The sequence below is a fragment of the Hemibagrus wyckioides genome, linkage group LG27 (assembly GCF_019097595.1).
Source record: "Hemibagrus wyckioides isolate EC202008001 linkage group LG27, SWU_Hwy_1.0, whole genome shotgun sequence".
Taxonomy (NCBI): domain Eukaryota; kingdom Metazoa; phylum Chordata; class Actinopteri; order Siluriformes; family Bagridae; genus Hemibagrus; species Hemibagrus wyckioides.
In genome coordinates, this window is record NC_080736.1 from 14,336,513 (window position 1) to 14,360,620 (window position 24,108).

The 24,108-nt window shown below is 36.8% G+C and overlaps 1 protein-coding gene across 5 annotated transcripts in view; it reads left to right on the forward strand.

Annotated features, from left to right (window-relative positions):
* Window positions 1-24,108, forward strand: part of il1rapl1b (interleukin 1 receptor accessory protein-like 1b) — a 309,636-nt gene that overhangs the window by 102,136 nt on the left and 183,392 nt on the right. For all 5 annotated transcript variants that reach the window (XM_058382346.1, XM_058382342.1, XM_058382344.1 and 2 more), the window contains 2 exons: window positions 20,425-20,611; window positions 21,292-21,445. In XM_058382346.1, coding sequence (XP_058238329.1) covers window positions 20,425-20,611; window positions 21,292-21,445 — 341 coding nt within the window. The remainder of the gene's footprint in view (window positions 1-20,424; window positions 20,612-21,291; window positions 21,446-24,108) is intronic.

A 24,108-nucleotide genomic window follows, 5' to 3' on the forward strand; every position in this document is an offset into this window, starting at 1 on the left:
GACTCCTAGGGTCACGGGGGTCTGCTGGAGCCTATCCCAGCACACATAGGGCGAAAGGCAGGGGTACACCCTGGACAGGTCGCCAGTCCCTTAGTGCATTATGTGCCACAATATTATAATTCGTGTTTCAACCACAGAAAAAGAGTGATTCTACTCAGCACTAGATCAAAATGTATAGGAATATATAAGTAGTAGGAATTTTAATTAAAAATTGTAAACAAATATAACAAACCGACCATGATCTAAATTTATATTAGATACAATGATGTGTATCTGTTATTTTAATCACTCAGTAGAGTCACTCTTTGTCTCTGATTGAATCTTTGGGGAGACTTAATAGCAGGACCTGCACTAAGGTCACATGTGTATCCATGTCTATAAATTACAACATGTACTACAGTAAAACAGTTTACCATGAGTTTAATCTCTGTCTACATGGCAAAATGTTTTTTTAGAAAAAGCCCATGCAGCAGAATAATTTTGTCCATAGGTCTGGAAAAGCTCAACTCATGGAGTAAAGCCAGCTCAGAGATGACATGGATGTAAAAAAAAATGCTCTTGGCAGGATTTAAAGCCGTGCTTCAAACCTGATAAATTCATTGCTGATTGTTGAACACACCTATTAGCCCAAATGCCCAAAATAAAATGTTATGAATGTGTCCTGGAGTTCACAGTGGCAACACAGTCAGTTCTTGTTCATGTTAACATGCTTTATTTAGACAGGATGCTAGTTATGATTTATCACCTGAGCCAAAATTTTATGACAGTTCATGAAAATATGTGTAGCACAGTATCCATGATTACTGTGACAATATACACTGATCAGCCATAACCTTATGACCATCTGCCTAATATTGTTCCCCTTTTGCTGCCAAAACAGCCCTGATACGTCGAAGCATGGACTTCACTAGATCCCTGAAGGTGTGCTGTGGTATTTGGCACCAGGATGTTAGCAGCAGAGCCTTTAAGTCCTCTAAGTTGCGAGGTGGGGCCTCCATGGATCGGACTTTTTTGTCCAGCACATCCCACAGATGCTCGATTGGATTGAGATCTGGGGAATTTGCAGCCCAAGTCAACACCTCAAACTTGTTGTGCTCATCAAACCATTCCTGAACCATTTTTGATTTGTGGCACGGTGACCACAGCCTTCAGGGAATACCGTTTCCATGAAAGAGTGTACATGGTCTGCAACAATGCTTAGGTAGGTGGTGCATGTCAAAGTAACATCCACATGGATGGCAGAACCCAAGGTTTCCCTGCAGAACATTGCCCAAAGCATGACACTGCCTCTGCCGGCTTGCCTTCTTCCCATAGAGCATCCTGGTGCCATGTGTTCCCCAGATAAGTGACGCACACGCACCCGGCCATCCACATGATGTAAAATAAAATGTGATTCCTCAGACCAGGCCATCTTCTTCCATTGCTCCGTGGTCCAGTTCTGATGCTCACATGCCCATTGTTGGTGCTTTCGGTGGTGCACTGGGGTCAGCATGGGCACCTTGCTGGTCTATTGCGTTTGATGCTATGCAGCCTCATACACAACAAACTGCAATGCACTGAGCATTCTGATTTTTTCTATCAGAGCCAGCATTAACGTCTTCTGCAGTTTGAGCAACAGTAGCTCGTCTATTGGATTGGACCACACAGGCCAGCCTTCACTCCCCACTTGCATCAATGTGCCTTGGCCACCTATGACCCTGTCTCCGGTTCACCACTGTTCCTTCCTTGGGCCATTTTTGATAAATATTGACCACTGCAGACCGGGAACACCCCACAAGAGCTGCAGTTTTGGAGATGCTCTGATCCAGTTGTCAAGCCATCACAATTTGGCCCTTGTTAAACTCAAACTCTTATACTCTTGCCCATTTTTCCTGCTTCTAACACTAACATCAACTTTGAGGACAAAATGTTCACTTGATGCCTAATATATCCCACCCACTAACAGGTGCCATGATGAGGAGATAATCAGAGTTATTCACTTCACCTGTCAGTGCTTGTAATGTTATGGCTGATCAGTGAATATTTATATAATTATTTATTGTAAATTTCTTAACTGTGTTATGCAGTAGGGATGTAAAAAGAGTACAAACTCATCACTTGAAGCATGTCATACTTGTCCTTATGTTAAAAACAATATATTCTACAATTGCCTTCAAACACCATCAACTCATTACATTTTCTTTTCTGACCCATTTACCCTGTGTTCTGATATTGATTATCAGCCATACTTTCCACTTTATTTCCCTCTCCATCCTACTCCTTTACTTCATTTGTGATCCCAACCTGGAATGCTTCTTTCTGACCAGTGCCCACTGGATATTTATGGATTTTCTGCATGATCCTGAATGCTGTACAGTTCCACAGCTGTGTGGAACTTTGGCATGCTGTGGAGGCGAGTGATGGCTATCTCTCAGCCTGGTGACAGGGAATCGTGCTTCATGCAGCACTCTTACGTGGGCCAGTCCTCCATACAATAAATCCACCCCACCTGTCCTAACACACACACACACACACACACACATACACACACACACACACATGACATGGACTCAATGCGGATTTATACTGAGGCAAATTTACTGTGGATTGACAGACAAGTATATTGAATTAGCAAGCAACATTCATGCAGAATGCGCTTTATTCCAAGTTTTTCACTAATGGAAAGCAGCATGTATTATACATGCTGCTTTCCATTAGTGAAAAACTTGGAATAAAGTGGAAGTAACATGACGGATGAAGGATAAGAAATTGCTGCACAAATACAGATGAAAGATCAACATTAAATTAAATTCACAAAAAAACAACCTTATTTAATTTGTTTATTTATTTCATCATTTATACCCTAGAATATTTTAAGAGAAGTTTAGTCAAGACTAAAATCAGATTTATAGTAGCATCCTTATAAACTTTTGAGCATTTTCAGATATCAAACTAGAACCAAGTTTCATCCTCATTTCTTTTTTTATGTTTTACAGCATACTCTTACACAATAATCTCAACAATAATAATAATAATTCTTAAATTATTTACACTTCTAATACATGAGAACAGCAAGATGAATATAGAAAGATTCATTTTGTATAACAAGTAATTGTTTAACCAGCCAAGAGATCAAGGCCTGCACTCATACAGAATTCAAAATGATCATTAATACTTCTTTTAAATGGCGTTCAAATTCTTAGTCAATAGTTTCTCATTGAAACCTATTCACCAACCTGCTAAAAGGATCTTTTACTAAGGAAAACATGAGCTGAGAGGTAAGGTTGGGAGTGATGAAAGTTGAATGAATGAATTATGTAAAAAAATAATAATAAATCACATTGTATATTAATGAGAAAATTTTAATAAATTATTATTCCTGGGTGAATAATCAACAGTCATTTTTTTTATTTCTTATTAGTCCAAAGATCCAGGAAAGATATGTAGGATTTGATTTTAAATAATGCTTAAGCAGTGGTATCAGTGCAAGTATTACGTGGCTGAGAAAACCTGTTTGGAAAACTGTGGGCCATGAGGGCCTGCTTGTGTGTGTTTAAACGGGTCTTTTTATAGACACACCCAAATGTCTTTTTACTCCACCCCATCTCCTCTTCAGGAAAACATGTTAGATCTGGTAAGCACTCAGCACACGTCACATTTATGGAGGCAATGAAGAATGCAAGTGCAGTGCAAGTGCAAAAAAAAAATATTTATTTTCTAGAAGCAATACTATGGCAAAATGCACAGGCACTAGAAAAGACTATGGTAGACAAAGAAATAACATACAGTGACAGCAACTGTTGTGAGATGAAGATAGAGACACAGGAACTTAAATAATTTTAAACTTATGTGAGCACAAAACAGGTGAGCATGCTGATGGGGGAAATGGCAACACAACAAAAGACACCATTTGAAAGGGTTCACAGGGTTGTTTATTCATTTAATAAACAACCCTGGGTAATTTAATTCCTTTTAAGGCAAAACACACACACACACACTATAAGGACAGGGGATGATGTTGGGGTGTTAAATTAGTCAAATTGTGGAATTACTGACATTTCTTCTGAATAATGTACACTCCACAATGTCCATTATGAACACATGCACACTTATTCATGCAGCTATTCTCTGCCAATTATTTAACAGCACAATACATAAAAGCATGCAGATACAGGTCAAGGGTTTCAGTTCATATTAAAATTAAACACCAGAATGGGGGATGGTCTGCTTTAAGTATGTCAGGAAATGTTGGGAAACTCTTTCCCAACTTGTGGGATTTTTTCAGTAGTGTTTAGACAGAATGGTGCAAAAAACAAACAAAAAAACCAACCTGTTAGGACGTCTTGGTGATGAGAGAACATCTTGTTAATGACAGAGATAAGAGAATGATCAGACTGGTCTGAGCTGATGGGGAGCCTATAGCAGGTCAAATAAATGCTCTTTACAAATTTCCACTCCTGCTAGCCAAGAATACGAATCTTGGTTATCACGGGCACAGACATGCCAAGAATGGACAATGGAATGGACAATGGACAATGGAATGGATTGCAAAAAAAAAACAGGTGAAGTGGTTTCTGCTGTTGACCCCATTTATGTCAATGCTCAAAGTTTCATGCATGTTGACATGCTTTTTTACTTTTTAGTTATAGAGAGTGATTATTTGAGTTGCTATATCTTTCCTGTTAGCTTAATCTGGCCAATTTATGACCTTTCTTATCAACAAGGTGTTCCTTCCCTTTAAGGGAACTCAACACAGTTTCAAGGCTTCACGCTTCGTAAACTGTTTTCTGAAGCACGTTTGAACATATGCCAATATTATTGATTAAAAACAGAGTCAGGTTATGTAGTGACGCACGTCAACAAGACCAGAAGAGGGCATCTACATCATGTAACCCCCCAGTTTCTTTGTCTTCAGGAAGCCACTTGTCTGCCTTTGTGAATTGTCTCTCTGTTTTGTCATCTGTCTTCTCTATTTTGTTGTGTCTCTTAGCAACATGGCAAGTAAACATTTTAAATGATGTTTGGCGCCACAGTTTTTGCGTTGTTTTCTGCTCCCATCCAGCTTTATTTTTAAGACAGGCACCTATTCGCTGTGGCTCGGGAATCGCATCTGCCAAAGCAACACGTCAGCTTCAATCACAGGGCTTGCAGTTGGTGTTGGTGAAAGCGGAGCTTGAGACGGGGAATCCGCTTTTGCCTTCTCCTCCGACTTTCTTTGCACTCCGTGCCACCATGCAACTGGGGCATTCTACCAGTTGCTCTGTCAAAAGGAATCCTGACTCTCAAGGGCCCCACAGGGTAGTTCCAGTTGCTGACCTTTCCCTTTTGCTCTCTATCAGTGCCATTTCCTACCTTGCCATCTCTGATTTTCAGGGGCCATTGCACCCCATTGTTCCCTGCCAATATACTGCTTCAGGGCAGTGGGCAGGGCAAGGTTCCCAGCATCCCCCTTGAAAATTGTTCGGTCAAGATCTTTTCACAAACTCAACCTTTGTAAAACTTTCCAAAGTGGCTCCCTTCTGTCTCCAGAACTTCCATGTAATGAATTATAAAGATGACTTACTTATTTTCCTTTCTGCCTCTTAAAGACTACTTTTTGGGATAATATGATATTTGACCATGACACGGGCATGTTTTCTTTGCTCAAATGGGTCTGGACTTTGCTGCTATGAGTGACATCAGACCATTACCTACTCTTCGTATGTGGAAAAGACCTCGGTTTGCTTCCTTGGGTCCTACTCTTGGGGCATATTCCCAGCACATAACATTTGGACGGATGCCTTTTCTCATGGGCTGGGGCGTGGTTCTTTAGTTTTGAAACACCTTCTTCCGGCCTTTTTTAAGGCTATCATATGTTGATCCAGGGTGTGTTGACATTGCAGCATGTTTCCGACCTCTCTTATGGGCTGGGGTGTGCCTCTCCTTGGTCACCCTGCTCATGCCTTGAGGTGAGGCCCTCATCTTTCATCACACATAAATTGTATGAAAGTCAGGGCTGTGTTTCTAGTTCAAAACACCTTCTTCCACCTCTGAAAACCTACTGTAATCTCAGCTCGTTACCTGTATAAAAGACACCTGGGAGCCAGAAATCTTTCTGACTGATAGGGGATCAAATACTTATTTCACTCATTAAAATGCAAATCAATGTATAACTTGTATACATTGCATTTTTCTGGATTTTTTTGTTGTTATTCTGCCCCTCACTGTTCAAATACACCTACCATTAAAATTACAGACTGATCATTTCTTTGTCAGAGGTTTTCATTACCTGAATCACCCCTTTTAGGGTGTAGGGTTATGTGTCGGGGTCTTCATACCCTTCATGCATAGAAGACCCTGGTTCCAACCTTGGGTGTAAAATTCTTATAAATGGGCTCCTCTCTGATGAGAAAGGGTGCAGCTCTCATGTCACTCATGACATATAGGGAAGCTCCCTCATCTCTCATGACACTTAATTTGCTGGAAATAAGGGTTGTAATTTCTATCTTTGAAACACTTTTTCTAACCTTTGAAATGCTACTATTTGTTGGTGTATAGTTAACACTATGCTTAAGTATAGAAGATCTCACTTCATGAATTACCCACCATGGGCATAGGGTTATGCTCTGCAGACTTCGTACTCCTTGTTTGTGGAAGAAGTGTGAAATTCCTAGGAAACCAACAGTTTCTGAAATACTCAAACCAGGCCAACAACCATGTCATGGTTAAATCTTTCTGTTCATTTTGATGTTTGATATGAACACTAACTGAAGCTTTTTGCATCAACCTGCATTACTTTATGCATTGTGCTGCTGCCACATGGATTTATGTTTGAGCTGGTGTATTGGTGTTACTATTACTGTTACTATTAAAGTGGTATGTGTATGAAACTGCAATCTATGAAAGCGTTCTTTAAAAAAAAAAAAAAAAACTGCATCCAACCACAGCTAAACATGTTAACTTCTGAACATCTGAACAATGTATGGGTGCTAATTACAAAGAAAAGCAGAACAGTATCATATGTAACATCATATGTTGTCTGCAAAACATATTGTAAACCAGTTTTATTGTTAGAGGATGGTAATTGGGTCATGCTATATGCATATGAGCTGATCTATGCAGCTGAAGCTGATTCAACATTTGCACTCATCTCTGCTTGTTTATGTGACATGTTCATTAATCAGACAGAGATTTGTTCGTTGATACCATCTGGTCTTATTTCTTCACCATTTTGTTGAAAAAGTGTCAATATGTAAATGTATTTTGAAATTTTGAATTTTTAGACTGTAACCATAGTAATGTCATTTCTTGCTCATTCACAAGTTTTGTGCTTTTATATTTAGGATCATGCTAAAGAGTAATATTCATAAAATGTATGTTTGTTTGGTGTGTATAATTGCAGTATGAATTCTCCAGTGAGCTAACACTGTGCTAAAGTCATTTGGTCAAAGCCATCCCATGGTACTGTTGCACATATGAGCACTGTCACTCTAAACAAGACATGTCTGTAAATACACACAAACATGAATACACATTACATTTATTTACACACAGCAGTATAATCAGGGCTTTCATGTCTGCACTCCTCCTGGATGATGACATTGCCCTGCCGTATGAGTTTGACCTTTTCAAAGCAAATTGCAGAAACACTGAATTATTCTCTCGTCACTTCTGTGGTTATTTCTTAGAAATTACAGCCTGTCTCCATGCACTTGTGCTGTATCTGGTCCATCAAGCAGCACTGATTCTGGCACACATAGCCACACAATCCAGATACACAGTATATGTACAGTGAGGGAAAAAATTATTTGATCCCCTGCTGATTTTGTACGTTTGCCCACTGACAAAGAAATGATCAGTCTGTAATTTTAACGGTAGGTTTATCTGAACAGTGAGAGACAGAATAACAAAAAAATCCAGAAAAACACATTTCAGAAAAGTTCTACATTGATTTGCATTTTATTGAGTGAAATAAGTATTTGACCCCTTTGCAAAACATGACTTAGTACTTGGTGGCAAACCCTTGTTGGCAATCACAGACGTCAGACATTTCTTGTAGTTGGCCACCAGTTTTGCATACATCTCACATCTCAAGGAATTTGGGCCCACTCCTCTTTGCAGATCCTCTCCAAGTCATTAAGTTTTTGTGGCTGACCCTTCAGCTCCCTCCACAGATTTTCTGTGGGATTAAGGTCTGGAGACTGGCTAGGTCACTACAGGACCTTAATGTGCTTCTTTTTGAACCACTCCTTTGTTGCCTTGGCCGTGTGTTTTGGGTCATTGTCAGGCTGGAATATCCATCTACGACCCATTTTCAATGCCCTGGTTGAGGGAAGGAGGTTCTCACTAAAGATTTGATGGTACATGGCTCCGTCCATCGTCCCTTTGATGCGGTGCGGTTGTCCTGTCCCCTTAGCAGAAAAACACCCCCAAAGCATAATGTTTCCACCTCCATGTTTGACGGTGGGGATGGTCTTCTTGGAGTCATAGGCAGCATTCCTCCTCCTCCAAACACGGTGAGTTGAGTTGATGCCAAAGAGCTGGATTTTGGTCTCATTTGACCACAACACTTTCACCCAGTTCTCTGAATCATTCAGATGTTCACTGGCAAACTTCAGATGAGCCTGTACATGTGCTTTCTTTAGCAGGGGTACCTTGCGGGCACTACTGGATTTTAGCCTTTCACGGCGTAGTGTGTTACCAATTGTTTTCTTGGTGACTATGGTCCCAGATGCCTTGAGATCATTGACAAAATCCTCCAGTGTAATTCTGGGCTGATTCCTCGCTGTTCTCATGAGCATTGAAACTCCATGAGGTGAGATCTTGCATGGAGCCGCAGACCGAGGAAGATTGACAGTCCTTTTGTGTTTCCTCCATTTGGGAATAATCACACCAACTGTTGTCACCTTCTCACCAAGCTGCTTGGCGATGGTCTTGTATCTCATTCCAGCCTTGTGTAGGTCTACAATCTTGTCCCTGACATCCATGGACAGCTCTTTGGTCTTGGCCATGATGGAGAGTTTGGAAACTGATTGATTGCTTCCTTCTGTGGACAGGTGTCTTTCATACAGGTAACGAGCTGAGATTAAGAGCACTCCCAGAGAGTGCTCCTACTGTAATCTCAGCTCCTTACCTGTATAAAAGACACCTGGGAGCCAGAAATCTTTCTGATTGATAGGGGATCAAATACTTATTTCACTCATTAAAATGCAAATCAATGTATAACTTTTCTGAAATGCGTTTTTCTGGATTTTTTTGTTGTTATTCTGCCTCTCACTGTTCAAATACACCAGACTGATCATTTCTTTGTCAGTGGGCAAACATACAAAATCAGCAGGGGATCAAATCATTTTTTCCCTCACTGTATGTGTTGGAGTATGATGATGGATTGGTGCATTGGTGCATCTTAATTGTTTAAAAAGTCTGCTGACATGTATTAGCGCCCCTTCATGTTATACTTATCAGAGATTTGTAGATACATACACATGCCTACATATAGACAAGTCAAGAAATCCATTAACCAGAGACACAGACTGTATATAATATAATGTGCTATACTTAAGTGATAGTCCTTTTGTGGTCCCTTTCCATGCACTGTAAAAAAAAAATTGTACTTTTACAGAATTTTTACTGTTCATTTTTACAGATTTTTCCTGTATTTTTGAAATACACAGAATATTACTAATTTGACCAAAATAAACTGTGAATTTACATGTCTAATGCAAAATACCACGGAAAGTTTGTAACTGTGAATAATCATAAAATTTCCATTTTTTTTAAATAAATTTTTGTTTCTTTCACACTAGAGGACTGTTAAAATACATTTTAAATGTATCAGAATTTCACATATATAAATTTTTTATTTAACAGAAAAAATGTTAAATTCTACTTGTATACTTGGAATACATTTTAAAATAAGATACAATTAGTGACAATTAACAAATAAAAAATAATGGTTCTATAATTTTACATAGATTTGTTTCGTATTTGACAGGCATCTTGTATTATATATATATATATATATATATATATATATATATATATATATATATATATATATATATATATATAAATATATATATATATACACATAATACAAGATGTATATATACATCTTAGATATATATATATATATATATATATATATATATATATATATATATATATATATATATATATATATATATATATATATATATAAAACGTTGAATAAATGTGTTTTTATTAGTGTATAATGTCTAATCTAACACTTCTAGATGCTTAGGAATCTCGAAATCTATGAATTGCTTTCTATCTACAATAACCAAATTCATTTAAATATGGATGAAATACAGTTTACGTAGGACATGGATGCATCAAAATAAACGCAATCTATAAATGGACCATTATTTAATATATTTTCTGTCAGGTGACATTGTTCCTATCATAGCAAACCCACCTATCAGAGCCACCTGACAGAGGTCAAACCCATGGATTATCAGGAGCTCTGCTGCTGTCCTAAACTCAGATTTGAACAATAGCAGCAGCGCTCAGGGGGAAGAGTGTTCGCTGGAAAGCGCGGGTGTTGTTTGAAAAATAGCAGTGGCTATATATTCCTTAGTGGGAGTAATAGGGAACAGCTTAGTGGTTAGCACGTTTGCCTCACATGTCCAGTATCCTTGGTTCAAGTCTTGCTCCCGCTCCTCTCTGTGCTTTTGGAGATTGCGTGATATCGCCTGGCTTCATCCCACAGTCCAAAGAAATGCTTCTAGGCTGATTGGAGTCACTAAATTGCCAAAAATTTTGTTCTTTAAACATTAAAAGCCAAACAAAAATACACAATATCTCATGTAAAATTAAAGCAAAAAACTGTATTTTAATAATGGAAAATTACTGTAATTTTACAAGATGGTTTTTTCCTGTTATTTTACAAAATATTATTGGCACCCCAGCTGCCGGAATTGTTTTTTTTTACAATTTTTTTTTACAGTGTGTGTACCTTTTTTTCTCTCTCATTCCTTTTAACTAATGATTTGCTCTTTTCATTCATAATAAATTATCTTCCTCAATATATGCAAAGAAAAATTGCAAATATAACCTCAGCCATGGTGGATAAACAAAATTGTATAGATCTGATGACAAAGCCAGATTATACTATAAAACCTTGTGATGCCTAAAATCAGGCTACTTTTTAAGATAAAAAAAAAAACTTAGTGGTTCATGACATTTAAAAGAAAAATATTTTCAACTTGTTGGGATGTGTGTATTTGCAGTGAGCAAATCATCCCATTTCTGTGCTTATCTTCTGATATTCCTCTGGCAGAACCATTTGTCCTTGTCAGCCCCTGAACTGTAATTTTGCAAGTTTGCTACTTTTAAATTCTTTCCTCTAGTCTGTGTTATATTTTTGAGGCCTGCAAAAGAGGAAAGGAAAGATACCTGCAGGAGGACACAGTCTGATAGCTTCTACACTGACCTTCTCACTATCTGATGTATAGCTTTATCTTTCAGGCAAAATGTCAGAATGCAGTTCTTTAGCTAAATCAAATTACCTTGGCTCTCTCTGCTAACATCTCTCCCTCCTCTGCACCCCTGCTTAGCCAGTGTCAGGAGTCAAAGTCAAACACAATGCTGCAGCTGTCACTCAACGAATGATGGGATGTTACTTAAACTGTGATCCTATAGGCAAAGACCCATGAGAGAGAGAGAGAGAGAGAGAGAGAGATACTGCTCACATATTTGACATTAGGTTTAAAAATAACTGTATATATCACTTCTCTAGATTTTTAAAACAATATATATTTATATAAATAAATTGCCTTATTAATGACTCTACAGTAGTAGGGCTTTGGGGGGTTTTATAGCTTATCACAGAGTTAGAGGTAATCACAGAGGCAGTGCGGTACATTTAGCCTTCAAATTACATTTAATGTTGTGGAATGTCTATGGAACAAGTTAATTATTTTTCATTACTTATGTTACAAATATTACATTGCTGTTCATTCCATGACAATGAAGTTAATATGTCAAAAACAAAACTAATGCAGCTTGTCATGGTACTGAGAAACTGACATACAATCTGTTTCCAAGTCGATGACAAATGACGTCAAATGCATGTAATGCAAAGCTGCTAGATTTAGCAGAATACATTACGTTTTTTAAATGTTGGAAAATAAATCACACAATATGGGGTAATTCAAAAGACATTTGTAAAAAACATTCTAAAGAAACAATAAACATATTAGAATGATTGCATTAATATAAAATTGTGACTTGAATTACATTTAGCATTACTATCAGCTGCATTTATATGAATCAATATATTATATATTATATATTATATTATAATATTATATATATAATATAAAGGTGTCTTTTATAATATTATATTCATGAATCAGTACTTTGATACTTTCTGAACAGTTACAATCAACAAGGATGTGGTTAAGGATTTTGCTATTCTTCGATACCTTCTGATTAATTTTATGGTTATTGCTAAGAGAGCAATGATTTACTAATTCAGTCAAATTGATTTTTGGGGAGGTTAAATAAACAATAAGATGAAAAAAGAATAATAGATAAAGCCACTAATAATATTTCATATTGAATGAGATCTCTGCCTGCTATCTACTGAAAGTGCAAATTTCCACCACTGCTTTCATGCTAACTAAATTAGTTTTCATTTATTATAGATGATAAACAAGGCAAGTTTAAAGTAAATTAAAAAGACAAATAGTTCTTTTAACTCAGTACGCATTAACTTCATTGCAACTTTTCAGTGATTTTGATTGACACACCACCATGTCAAACCACAGATGGAATAAGGTCAGAGATAAGATGAGGACAAAGAAATTCATTTTTCTGTTCATTATTCTGCTTATACACTCTACACACTTAAGCTGACCACACTCATTTCATTACCTGCTGAAGTATGCAATAATTTTGTATTTATATATAAATACACTGTGTAGATATTCACAGAGAGAGAGAGAGAGAGAGAGAGAGACACTATGCTTGAGGAATTGCTAATATGACTTCTTTCAGGATAGTATGGGAAGTCTTAAAGTGGAGCCTAGATATATAATTGATGTGTGTATGTATCTGTATAATTTTGTGATGCTGTAAGTGTGAGATACTGGTAGTGGTATGTGGGGTGTTACATGTGGGCCAAGCAGGAGAGATGTGGCTGAACTGTTTCAGTAGTAATTAATCAACAGGCCTTCACACACAGGTTGCATCCTGAAGCCATGTGTGTTTACTGACCTTCCACTATGTCATAAATAAGCACTGGTCATAAATTAGTGATTTAGTAGAATGTTTCCAGAACAGCTCCAGTCCCACTGGTCTGAGCAGACTGTGGCCAGGATGACACACACACACACACACACACACACACACACTTTATTGACATTGCCATTAGAGAAAAGTCAATGCATTGATATGACAAAGTAATTATTTTTAATTAATTTAAAAAGAAGAAACTAATAGGTAAAAAACAAAAACCCACAAATGTCTATATAAATATAAAAAAATAATAGTATAAATAATAATATTAAAAATAAGGTCAAAGGGCAAATAGTCTCTCTCCCTCTCTTTCATTCTCTCTCTCTATCTCCCTCAGCTGCTCCCCCCATCCAAATATCAGGCAAATGATAAAAGGTCAAATGCCTGGTGCCTTGTGCTCAATATATTACTTTTAGTGCCTGTATGTTGATTTAATTGGATGTCTGGTTGTACTCACTGGAATGGCGCACAATCACTTTAGCCGGGCAAAATTTAATCCTGGATTTGCAGGGTGTTCATGTGCCTTTTTTTTATTATGATATAATTTTCTGGAATGGAAGCTCATGGATTATTTCCTGGATTCAGTGCTGTACTTTGGGCATTCAACCTACATCTACATTTATTTCTCCTTCACATCTGATTAGGAGATTTCTTTATTTAACTGCTGGTTGTCATGGTTTCCACAGGCTAGGGCAAAATGTCTAAAACATACAGCACAAGTAGTACAGAATGTATGCAAAACCAAAACCAACTTCAATAATCATTTCTATACATCTGATTATTTGACCTCCATTATTTTCTCTTCAAGCTTGTTACTCCCTGAAACAAAAAGTCATCAGGATATTTTGGCAGCATTATTTTATTTTGTGTGATGAATTCAGGTAGTCACAATTTTTAAAAATAAATCTGAGTGTGACTGAGAGTGTAAAAAGTGGATCTCAAAAAACACATGAAAGCTCTTATAACATTGAATTAGCTGAGGAGAAACAAGTCACTTTATAGATTTGTTCACATACCTTTTATTGTGTTTCATGTCAATTCTGCGGTATTATCAAACATCCAAATTGAAAATAAAAACAAGGCAGGAATAAATTATGTGCAAGTACACATGAAACACACACACACACACATACACACACAGAATTTGCACATGCACACACCTTCAATGCAACCTCAGCAGTGAACCACATATGAGTACAGTTAACGCTTCAGCAGATTTTTCCCAATGGAAATGTCTACCTCCACTACTTTTCACGAGGAGACTGGATTTACAATTGCTACACCTGTTCCTAGCTATAATACACACCCCGACACACAGTAATACCATTATTATATTATCTTCCATGTATTTTATTCCTGCTTCTCAACCGAAACCCATAAGTGTAAAATCATTCTTTCATCTACAAATGAGACAAACAAAGAAACACAGACAGAAATGGGGCAATAGGTGACAAGTCCCAGACAAACAGAGGGGAGTAAAAGACATTGTAGGGCAAAAACCTGCACTGGAGCATCAATCGCTGTTCTCCATGGCCAGGTCTAGCAGTGGCACACAGTATATTTAGCAGAAGCAGGAGGCTTGGGGAATTTTATTTGCACAGGTGTCTCTGCTTTACTGTGTCTATGATCTTTACATTATGTTGCATTTGCTCCAGAACTTCATATATATATATATATATTTTTTTTTACTAATACTCAGTTTGTTTAGGGTGTTTTGTTGCATTGCTGTATGGCTGACTCATGGCCTATAACCAGCCTTTTTTAACCAGAGTTTTGACACTGAATTTGCTCATTATCCCTGGACTCAATGCTATCTAGAACTCAGTGCATAGTCAGTAATAATCTATTGAGCAATGGATAGCTGAGGCAATTCTGTTAGCAGCATTAGAATGGATCAGATGCATTGATCTGGATTCATTTGTTTCCTTGTACCATCGTTTCATTTAGTTAATACCAGTCTGTTGATTTTGATGGTGCTTGTGTGTATGTTTTCTTCCAAACTTTCAGCCAGCCAAAGCAATATAGAGTCCACAGTCTTAATCACTAAGTATACAGAAGTGTAGAACTCTTAAAGGTTAACTATAACCCATGGAAGTTTTGAAGTCATAGAGGTTTTTTACTTTTCCTGGCTGGCAGTTCATCAGTTTCTAATCGTTTTCCTCTTTTGAAGTTATGTCATGAGTGAACATCAGTCCTGGCAAGTAATTTTCTGCAGGCTTGCACCATATTTCCATAATATGTGAAAACAAAGGCCTCAATCAATCTTTGATGCCGTTGACTATCAGGGCTGCCTCTAAGCATTAGGTTCTGTTACTCGCCTTTTGCATTCACTCTTCCATCACCCCATTTTGTTCCAGTATTGTTTTCCCTTTAGTTTCCTCAAAAGTTAATGCAACATTGACCAGGTTCATCTCTCTCCCATCATTGCTATTCATTCTTGAATGGCTGAGCAAACAATACATTTCTGCAGGCATTTGTAAAGCTGCCGACAGCCCGCATTGCCAAACAGAGGGAATGATATTATTCTCATATTGATGTTATGAGAATGTCAGAGGCAGACTCTGCTTGTCTCCTCTAGAAAACAAGCAGTACATATCATCTATGTTGAAGCAGTACTGTGAGTGCACAATTACCTGGCTACAGTATCATAACTGTGACAAATGACAGTCATGGATTGTACTTGTTTATAAATGTTAAATTACTAAGGTAGGTTTATGTTTACATACCTACAGTATGCTTTCTGTTGAACATTTACAGGTCAGTAAATATAAACCAAAATACAACACCTTAACAGACAATCATTCAAGCATGGTTCAGAAACTTAAATGGAATTCTTCAAGAGCTCTGAGGACGTGCTATGATTTCTTGCACCAAGACATTAGCAGCAAATCCTGTAAGTCCCATAAATTGTGAGGTTGGGCCTCAATGGCAGGACTCAGGGCTTTCCAGCAGAACAGTGCCCAGAGCAGCCACTGTAATTGGAATTCAGTGCAGTAGAATGCTTAAAATAATGCAGCTTTAATGCTGTGATATACCTGATGAGTTTATGGTGAAATAGCAGTCAGGTATAAAAATCATAAAATACTACAATAAATAGTATTATAAATAAATACTATATATATAATAAATAGTATTAATCAAATTCAAATTAGTCAACATTATCCAAAAGATGAAAAGTTCTCCTTCCTTAGTGTGCATCTATAGATGGAAGGAGAGGTAGGTAATATAAAGAAAATGTCAGGTAATATTTACTGCTTTTAACTAATTCCTCATGAATTAAAGTACCCACAGCTCTGGTGTTTAGAAATACTGTAATGAATAAAGCTATTTTCTATTACAGATTTAGCATCACATAGAATTCAAATTCAATATCCTATGACATGGTGAAATCTTAATAAATATGCATTTTCAACACAACAAAATAATATGAATGTGTATTAGATTTCCATTTTCACTTAATTAAAGCATTCACCATTATTAAAGTACAATAATTGAATATTAACAATTGTGTGATCAGTTCAGACCTTTATTAGTAGAATGAAACAAAAGCTGTGCATTACAATGGCTGATAAGAAGTAGATTCTGCCCAAACCTTTGTGCTGTGCAAGGTTGCCAGTTCTCTGTGGCATGTCCACTCCATCATCATCATGTCTTGGCTTCATGAATGAAGATGCAGGTGCGCATGTGACTGGACAAATCGATTTGTGAGAGGCAGTTCTGGCCTCAACCGCTACATGTGAAGCATGTGAAGATCTGGGATGGAGTTGAGGTGGTAGCAGGTCCCTGTTCCTTCCTTCTGCAGTGTGGGAGGATTCAAATGAAATAGCCTGGGTAATGATCTTCCACCACAGGTTATGGTTAAATGCAGATTTTGTCCATTTCAGGGGGGTTTATGTTGCATGGGTTGAGGGCTGTCTTTTGACAGTTTTCTTTTACCCTTTCTTTGATGCACCTCTGTCCCGTCGGCCATATGAGTTCATATCAACCTCTCATTGTCAACCTTAGTGTAACGTCCGGTCGCCCCCACCCCGGGCAGGTGGCATGCACGCCATGGAGACCGACCCATTCACGGAATTCAGACAAGCATTGCTTCATTAACATAAACACGAGACATGGGGAAGACTAACATAATAACTAAGACATAATAATGAAAATAGAAACAATGACAGACAAAGACAGATACAAAAGGATCCCTATATATAGGGCAAAACATTAGGGCTAATGAGAAACAGGTGACACGGCGGGAATGAGAACAATGGGGAAGGCATGGCACATGACAATGCAGGCTCCAGTGATTCACCTGCCAGCACCCCCTCCAGTGGTCTGGCAGGGAACTGTCCACTTCTGAAGATATGACTGAACCTAGGTAGGTGAACTGGTGGACTGTCTTCAGCTCTTTGTCTCCAATAAGTATGCTTGGAGGGTGGGGAAAAACATGGTGTAAGGTGCTGTAGGGCCCTTTCTGTGTGTGCAACTAGTGTGCCATTAAAGTGGTAACGGATGTAGATTGCAACTTGCACATCTTCCACATCTTTGTCTGTCATGGCCTGTTTAAGCATCATCCTGAAAAAGATGCTGAAGAGTGTCAGAGTGAGGACACAGCCTTGTTTGATGCCATTGTCAATCTGGAAAAGTTCTGAAAGGTCATTGTTGAGCCTGACCTGACCGCACTGATTCTAGTACCATGCTGAGTCACCCAGTTGCACTTGGAGGGCACCCGAGACACTTTATTTACTGCCACAAGCCTGATCTGCTCACAGTGTCAAATGCTTTGACAACCTTTCGTGTTGTGCAGGGCTGCAAGATCTCAGTGGCATGTCCACTCCAACAAGATTTTTAAAAATGCACAGAAAGGACCTATTCCAAACACAATTCATGGATTTTAAAAGGAATGATGTTTCTATTTTCTTAGTTTTCGCACTTGATTTATTTTATACATTGGTGTAAATACTTGGCAAACTTGTGAATTTTAAGTCATGTTTGAAGTAGGGCAGTTCTGTATATCTCAGTGTTCTTTTTAAATCCTATGTTCTCCATTATACTGAGTGATGTCTCACAACACAGGCTTATTGGCTAGTATGGTAATATGCTAGCACATTTACTTAGAACAGTGTACTTAGAAGTGTATTTCTGTTACCCCTGTAACCTCTTCTTATTTTAAATAAATGGGAAGTTAATTTTTAGAGGAGATATAGTTGGCAGGCTGTGGACTACTAAGCCAGGACCTGGGAGTCAACTCCCATGATGAATAATCATGTACTAATACCTAAATAAATACTTACTTAAATAGAAGCTAATGGTGACTAAAGGCAGGTACTAATCACAAATTAACTTAGAACTAACCTTAATTGCAACATGGGTCTTAAGATTTCATGCTTCAGTAACAACCACCTACAAGCACATGTTGGTAGATCTTTCTTAGTTAATGTATTAATGAACATGTAGGGGTTAGTAAACAAAATCAAGTAAATAAAAGACTAAAACATCAAAAAATAATCTTGTATAATACTGTATAAATCTTTTAATGTTTTAAATGTTGAATGTTGATAGTAACATCTGCTAAATAAATAAATATTACTGTTTTCATTTCACTTTTTTGGGTAAAACAGCAAGCCCTAGTTATGGGATTTAAAGAGAGAAATTTAGAGAAGGATGAAAATGGGATGAGATGAAATCTGCAATCTGCAGTCTTTCTACATTTGATAAGGAATCCTCCAGTGTAAATTATAAAACTTATCCAGCATAATCCAATTACAAATTATGCACTTTTAATTCATATTCTTTCTTAAAGAGCAGGTATGACAATTATTCATGCATGAATTCATACGTCTCACGTTATACTAAAGGTTATCTCTTCATTAGTTTGTGATTAGTACTCATAAATAACTCATCACTATTTCATATTTTTAAGTATTAATTCAGGTATTAGTGCATAAATATTCATGTATTTTTAATGTAAAGTGTTGCCAATGTCTGTCACATTTACTTAGTTGTTAAGCAGAAACAGATAAAGATGTGTTCTATCAGGTGTGTTTGAAATGAGAGAGAATTAAAGAGGAAGCTATGAATATTATAGTTTTAACCTTTAGTTATTCTCAAGTCTCTGGAACAAATACCATAAAGCACTTTTATTCCAACTACTGAAATGAAACAGAGTTCTTCAAGTGCATAATCTGAAGCTGGGTGCTTGTCTTATTTAATGTGTAGCTGTGTGTGCTGCCTCCCTCATGTCCCTCAGTAAGATGATCAAAGATAAACTTGTCATTTTGCTTGCAGGGCATATTCAAGTTACAGAATGGATGATGGTATGGGACTATATGTGTAGTAGTCATGTCCTGAACATGGTTGGCACAATGACTAAAAGGCTGGAACTGAAACATTACAAAAATTCTAGAGATTTTAAACTTTTTATGATGCCGCCTGAATAATTTCAGTCACTGCATTAAACAGCAACACTGTTGAAAACAAAAGTTTTCATTGCATTGTATTTGAAAAAGTCTTCTGCAGTAAACACGGTTAGAATGCTGGTGGTTGAATGCAGTGATGTAGCAGAAGGCAGGGGATCGGAACATTGGAAAGTATGAGGACAAATGACTAGAGGCATAACACCAGGAGGACATTAAAATATTGGTGTTAACCTACCATGCTCAGACCATGCTTTTTTTTATTAAATGATGGATATGAACTATGGAATGGCATATTTATATATCTGAGTATACTGTTCCTGTTATCCAGCATAATCCCCATGAGCTAGACCTTATCACATCTGCCCAGTGCAGTTTGTCCTCTTATAGCTTCTGTCTACTTTTTTTTAACTTGTATTAGTGTTTAGAGAGGTATCTTTGAATAAATTCAATTGTAGCTGTTACTGCACTCTGCTGTACTGTAAAGCTGCTGAAGAAAGCATTCTAAATGACCTAAAAAAATTGGCCTCCTGCCCACTTCTTGTGTTGAAGGAAAACTAACACTTTTTTGAAGATTTACGATAATCCTATATTTTTTTGTTGTTGTTGTACTTGGAAGGTTAGTTTGCATTAATCATCACAAAAAAACAAAGAAAAAACAATAACAACAACAAAAAGAAACCTCTATATATTTTCTGTTCAATTTTAATTTTATTTTTAAATTTAAATTATTTTAAATTTTAATTATAGGTTATATTAAGGCCAGTAATTTCTTGAACTTTTCTTTCTTTTTTTCCAGAAATTCCACATACTGCATGAAAGTGTCCATGTCATTAACTGTGTCAGAAAATGACACAGACCTGTGCTATAACTCTAAAATGAAGTATTTGGAGAAGGCTGAATTGAGTAAGGGGAAGGACATTCTCTGTCCTGACATAGATGACTACATCCAGACTGGCAAGGATCCAGAGATTGTATGGTATAAGGTAAGAGTTTTGTGACACTGAGTATTTATATAGCGAAGTGAAAGAAATAAGCTTGAAAAAAATGTTTAATATGCTAACATCTGCTTTTACCTCAACAGTACAGTCATTTTATTATATTATAGTTTCTTTTATTGTTATTAAATATGTTTTATATCACATTTTGAGGTGATAATGCCCATAAAATGGATGAGTTTAGCATCTGTCGTCAGCTCTGGTGACGCTTGGATATTATGCACTGAAACATATTTGAATTCAGTTATTCTGATTGTAGTGAAGGTGAGAGAAAGACAGTGTGTGTGTGTATGAAAGACAGAGAGAGACCAGAGACAGAAAGAAAAAGAGAGCGGTAAGAGAGAAGTACCCGAGAAGTACCTCCATATCCTGAGCCACAGAATTTGGCGTGACAATAATAAACTCAATATTGAATGATTGACATATTCTACAAACATCAATTTCCCATTTTGCATTCAAAAGTGATAGTAGATTGGTTGTCAAAATCGTGTCACTTCTGAAGTTTTAATACACTCATTGTGCTGCAGTCAGTCATAGACCTCCTACTTCAAATCAACTTGAATATGAATATGTCAGCTCAATGAAATTTGTATGCAGGGCTATCATGAATGACATTTTCTACAACATAACTGTTTCTCTCTGTCTGTCTCATTTCTCACATCCAAAAGGAATGTAGACCCAAACAGTGGCGACAAAGCATTGTCAGGAAGAAAGATACGCTTTCAATTAAGGAAGTGAGAGAAGATGACATTGGAAATTACACCTGTGAATTAACATTTGGAAACTTTCTAGTTAGAAGAACCACTGAACTGTCAGTCACAGGTAAGACCTGCTCTAATATTTTTATACATCTTGTGGGATTAAAATAGATTGCCTTTTTCATTTATTTTAATTAAGATTTTCATATGAGATATGGTTTCTCTGATGGTTTTGAGTCTTTTCTTGAAGCCTGTTCTTACCCCCCAAAAAATGAAAAAAGTATGGGTTCATTTACAGTATATAAGCCATGGAATAGACAAGTGATTCTCAAGAAAGAGTCGGTAAATCACAGCCAGGTGTCCCTGATTTTTTTTTATCCTACACTGGTAAAAAGCACAACCCACTATTATCAAAGCTATAATAATTGTTATTCATGTAGTTTATTAACATGTATGATTGCTCACTTGAATTGAATGGGTGTTTTTAAGGCCAAATCTCAGTGCCTCAAAAACACCTAAAAAAAAATTCACCTTGCCGATGAAATATTCTAAAATTATTATACTAAGTATACTAAGATATTAGTATACACATTATCTAATTAGTTTAATATGTTGAGTGTTGGTTTGTTTTCAATTTTAAATTGTTCTAGATCAATTGAATGCAGTGGCGGACCGTCAGGGCCAGCAAGGCCTTCTCTGCTGGCCTAAACAGCAGTGATCTAAATCATTGACTTGCACTTTAATATATTTTTTATATTTTTCCATGAATGTGTATTAAATTATTCCCAATAGTCTATTCTCTACATTTCATAGCTTTTCGCTTGGTTGCGCTGCTTCCAGTAGTGTATATTTATGATAAGAGTATTTATCCAATCATATTTCAGCTAGTGGCTGACATCATGTGTTGCCCGGCCTTAAGGCCTTCAGAATCAATAAAAATAATTTATTATTTATTTTAATGCTTAAAATAAGTGGCAATGAAACTGTTCCATTAACCAATCAGATTTCGAGTTGGTGTCACTGGGGCCATCTAGCAGGCATACGATTACGTCAGCAATTTCACGTCTTTTGATTGGATAATTGGAGTAGGCAGCAAACTGCACAAACTAAATTTTATATATATATATTTATATATAATATATATATTATATATATATATATATATATATATATATTTTAACTCACAATGGCTGACAGAGGAGAAGAAAACGATTTGGTCACATCCTTACAATGCATTTTCAAGGTGGACTTTTCAAGAAAATCCTTTTGATTCTTTAAAATAGTTGGTAAGCTTTTTCCAAGAACCATTTATGCTTTTGGGTGTTCTTTTTTTCTGGGTTTTCAGTTTGCCTTCATTCCAGATCCCTGGGTTGGACTATGTTTGTTTTTTTTTTTGCTGCAGTGAAAGGAAACTTGTTTGACTGAATTGTGTTCATTTGTTTTTTGCTATATGTAATGTAATTTTATTCATGTTCGCTATAAGAGCCTGTGACACAACGCACATTGTTTCTATATTCGCTGCGTCTCATTTCGGATGCTGCGTCCTCCGGAGATTGCAGTTTGCTGCATACGGCATCAAGAATGACTTTTTTGAGAAAAGTAACTGTAATAAAATTGACTATTCCTTGTGAGGTGTGAAATACTGTAGACTAATTTCTTTTTTACTTTGCTATTTAACAGTTCATTAATATCTATTGCCGTGGCATCATAATGATGGTATAGAGGTGGATTAATTCAGGATGGAGACCAGTGAAGGCCTAGGTGTGAAATGCATGGCCCGCCACTGATTGAATGTTATTGATGAAAGGATGATACAACAGTGTCCTTGAAATCACCTTGAAATCAGTTCTGCTGTTAGGAATATTTTTAAAAACATTATAATTATTGTCTTTTGTGAAATTGCACAGAACACACAATTAGTAATCGTTTTATTTATTATCCATAGTTAAAATGCCTTAAGCTAGTCCTTCAACCTGTGTGTATTAGGTTGACTTCAACCTGCTGTGTATCATCTGGAGAGAGTAAAAGATCTGTATTTGTTTCATTGTAACTAAAAATGCCTGAAGTTGTCTGGGTTTTATGGAGACTTTAATCTGACCTGACATCTAAAAATCTTGGGGAAAAAAACATCTAAACTGTATCTAATACCAAATTCCAAGGTGTCAGAAAAAGATGTTGGAAAAACTGTATCTAAAATGAATGCCTATAACATATGTAATGACAGCATGACCAACCAGAGTGACCATTCTTTTTTCTGTTTGTTGCCCAAAAGAAATGACACTGACCAAAGAAGAAAGTAGGAGTGATGAATTATACAGTAATGGTGGGATTCTTTGTGCAAGATTGAATGATTGGTGGAAAGCCAGATATACCTTTATAATTAAAGGTATATCTGGCTTTCAGTGGTGATGACTTTGGGAGACATACAGCATTGCTTACCTATAATATAGTTACAAACAGACCATCTTACAACCCAATTATCCTGTATTTAAGGCAACCATGTATAGATTTTATTTTTTCTTTCCCAAAAACATTTGTTTTAGTATGTCATAACTTTGAGGTCTCGGCTACAGAGATCATATTCTTATAAGACCTATATTGTTAAATACAGTTTGATTTCATACACAGTTAATGCTTGGCTGAGATATTTATTGACTGAGAATTTTTTTTATTTATTGGCTTCATGTTTCTGATTTTTCATGTGTGTAAAGCTGCGAAACACCCCAGGCATTATGTGTTGGTCTGATAGTTAGTCTAAAAAACACTGTAACTTAGTTTGTATTCAAA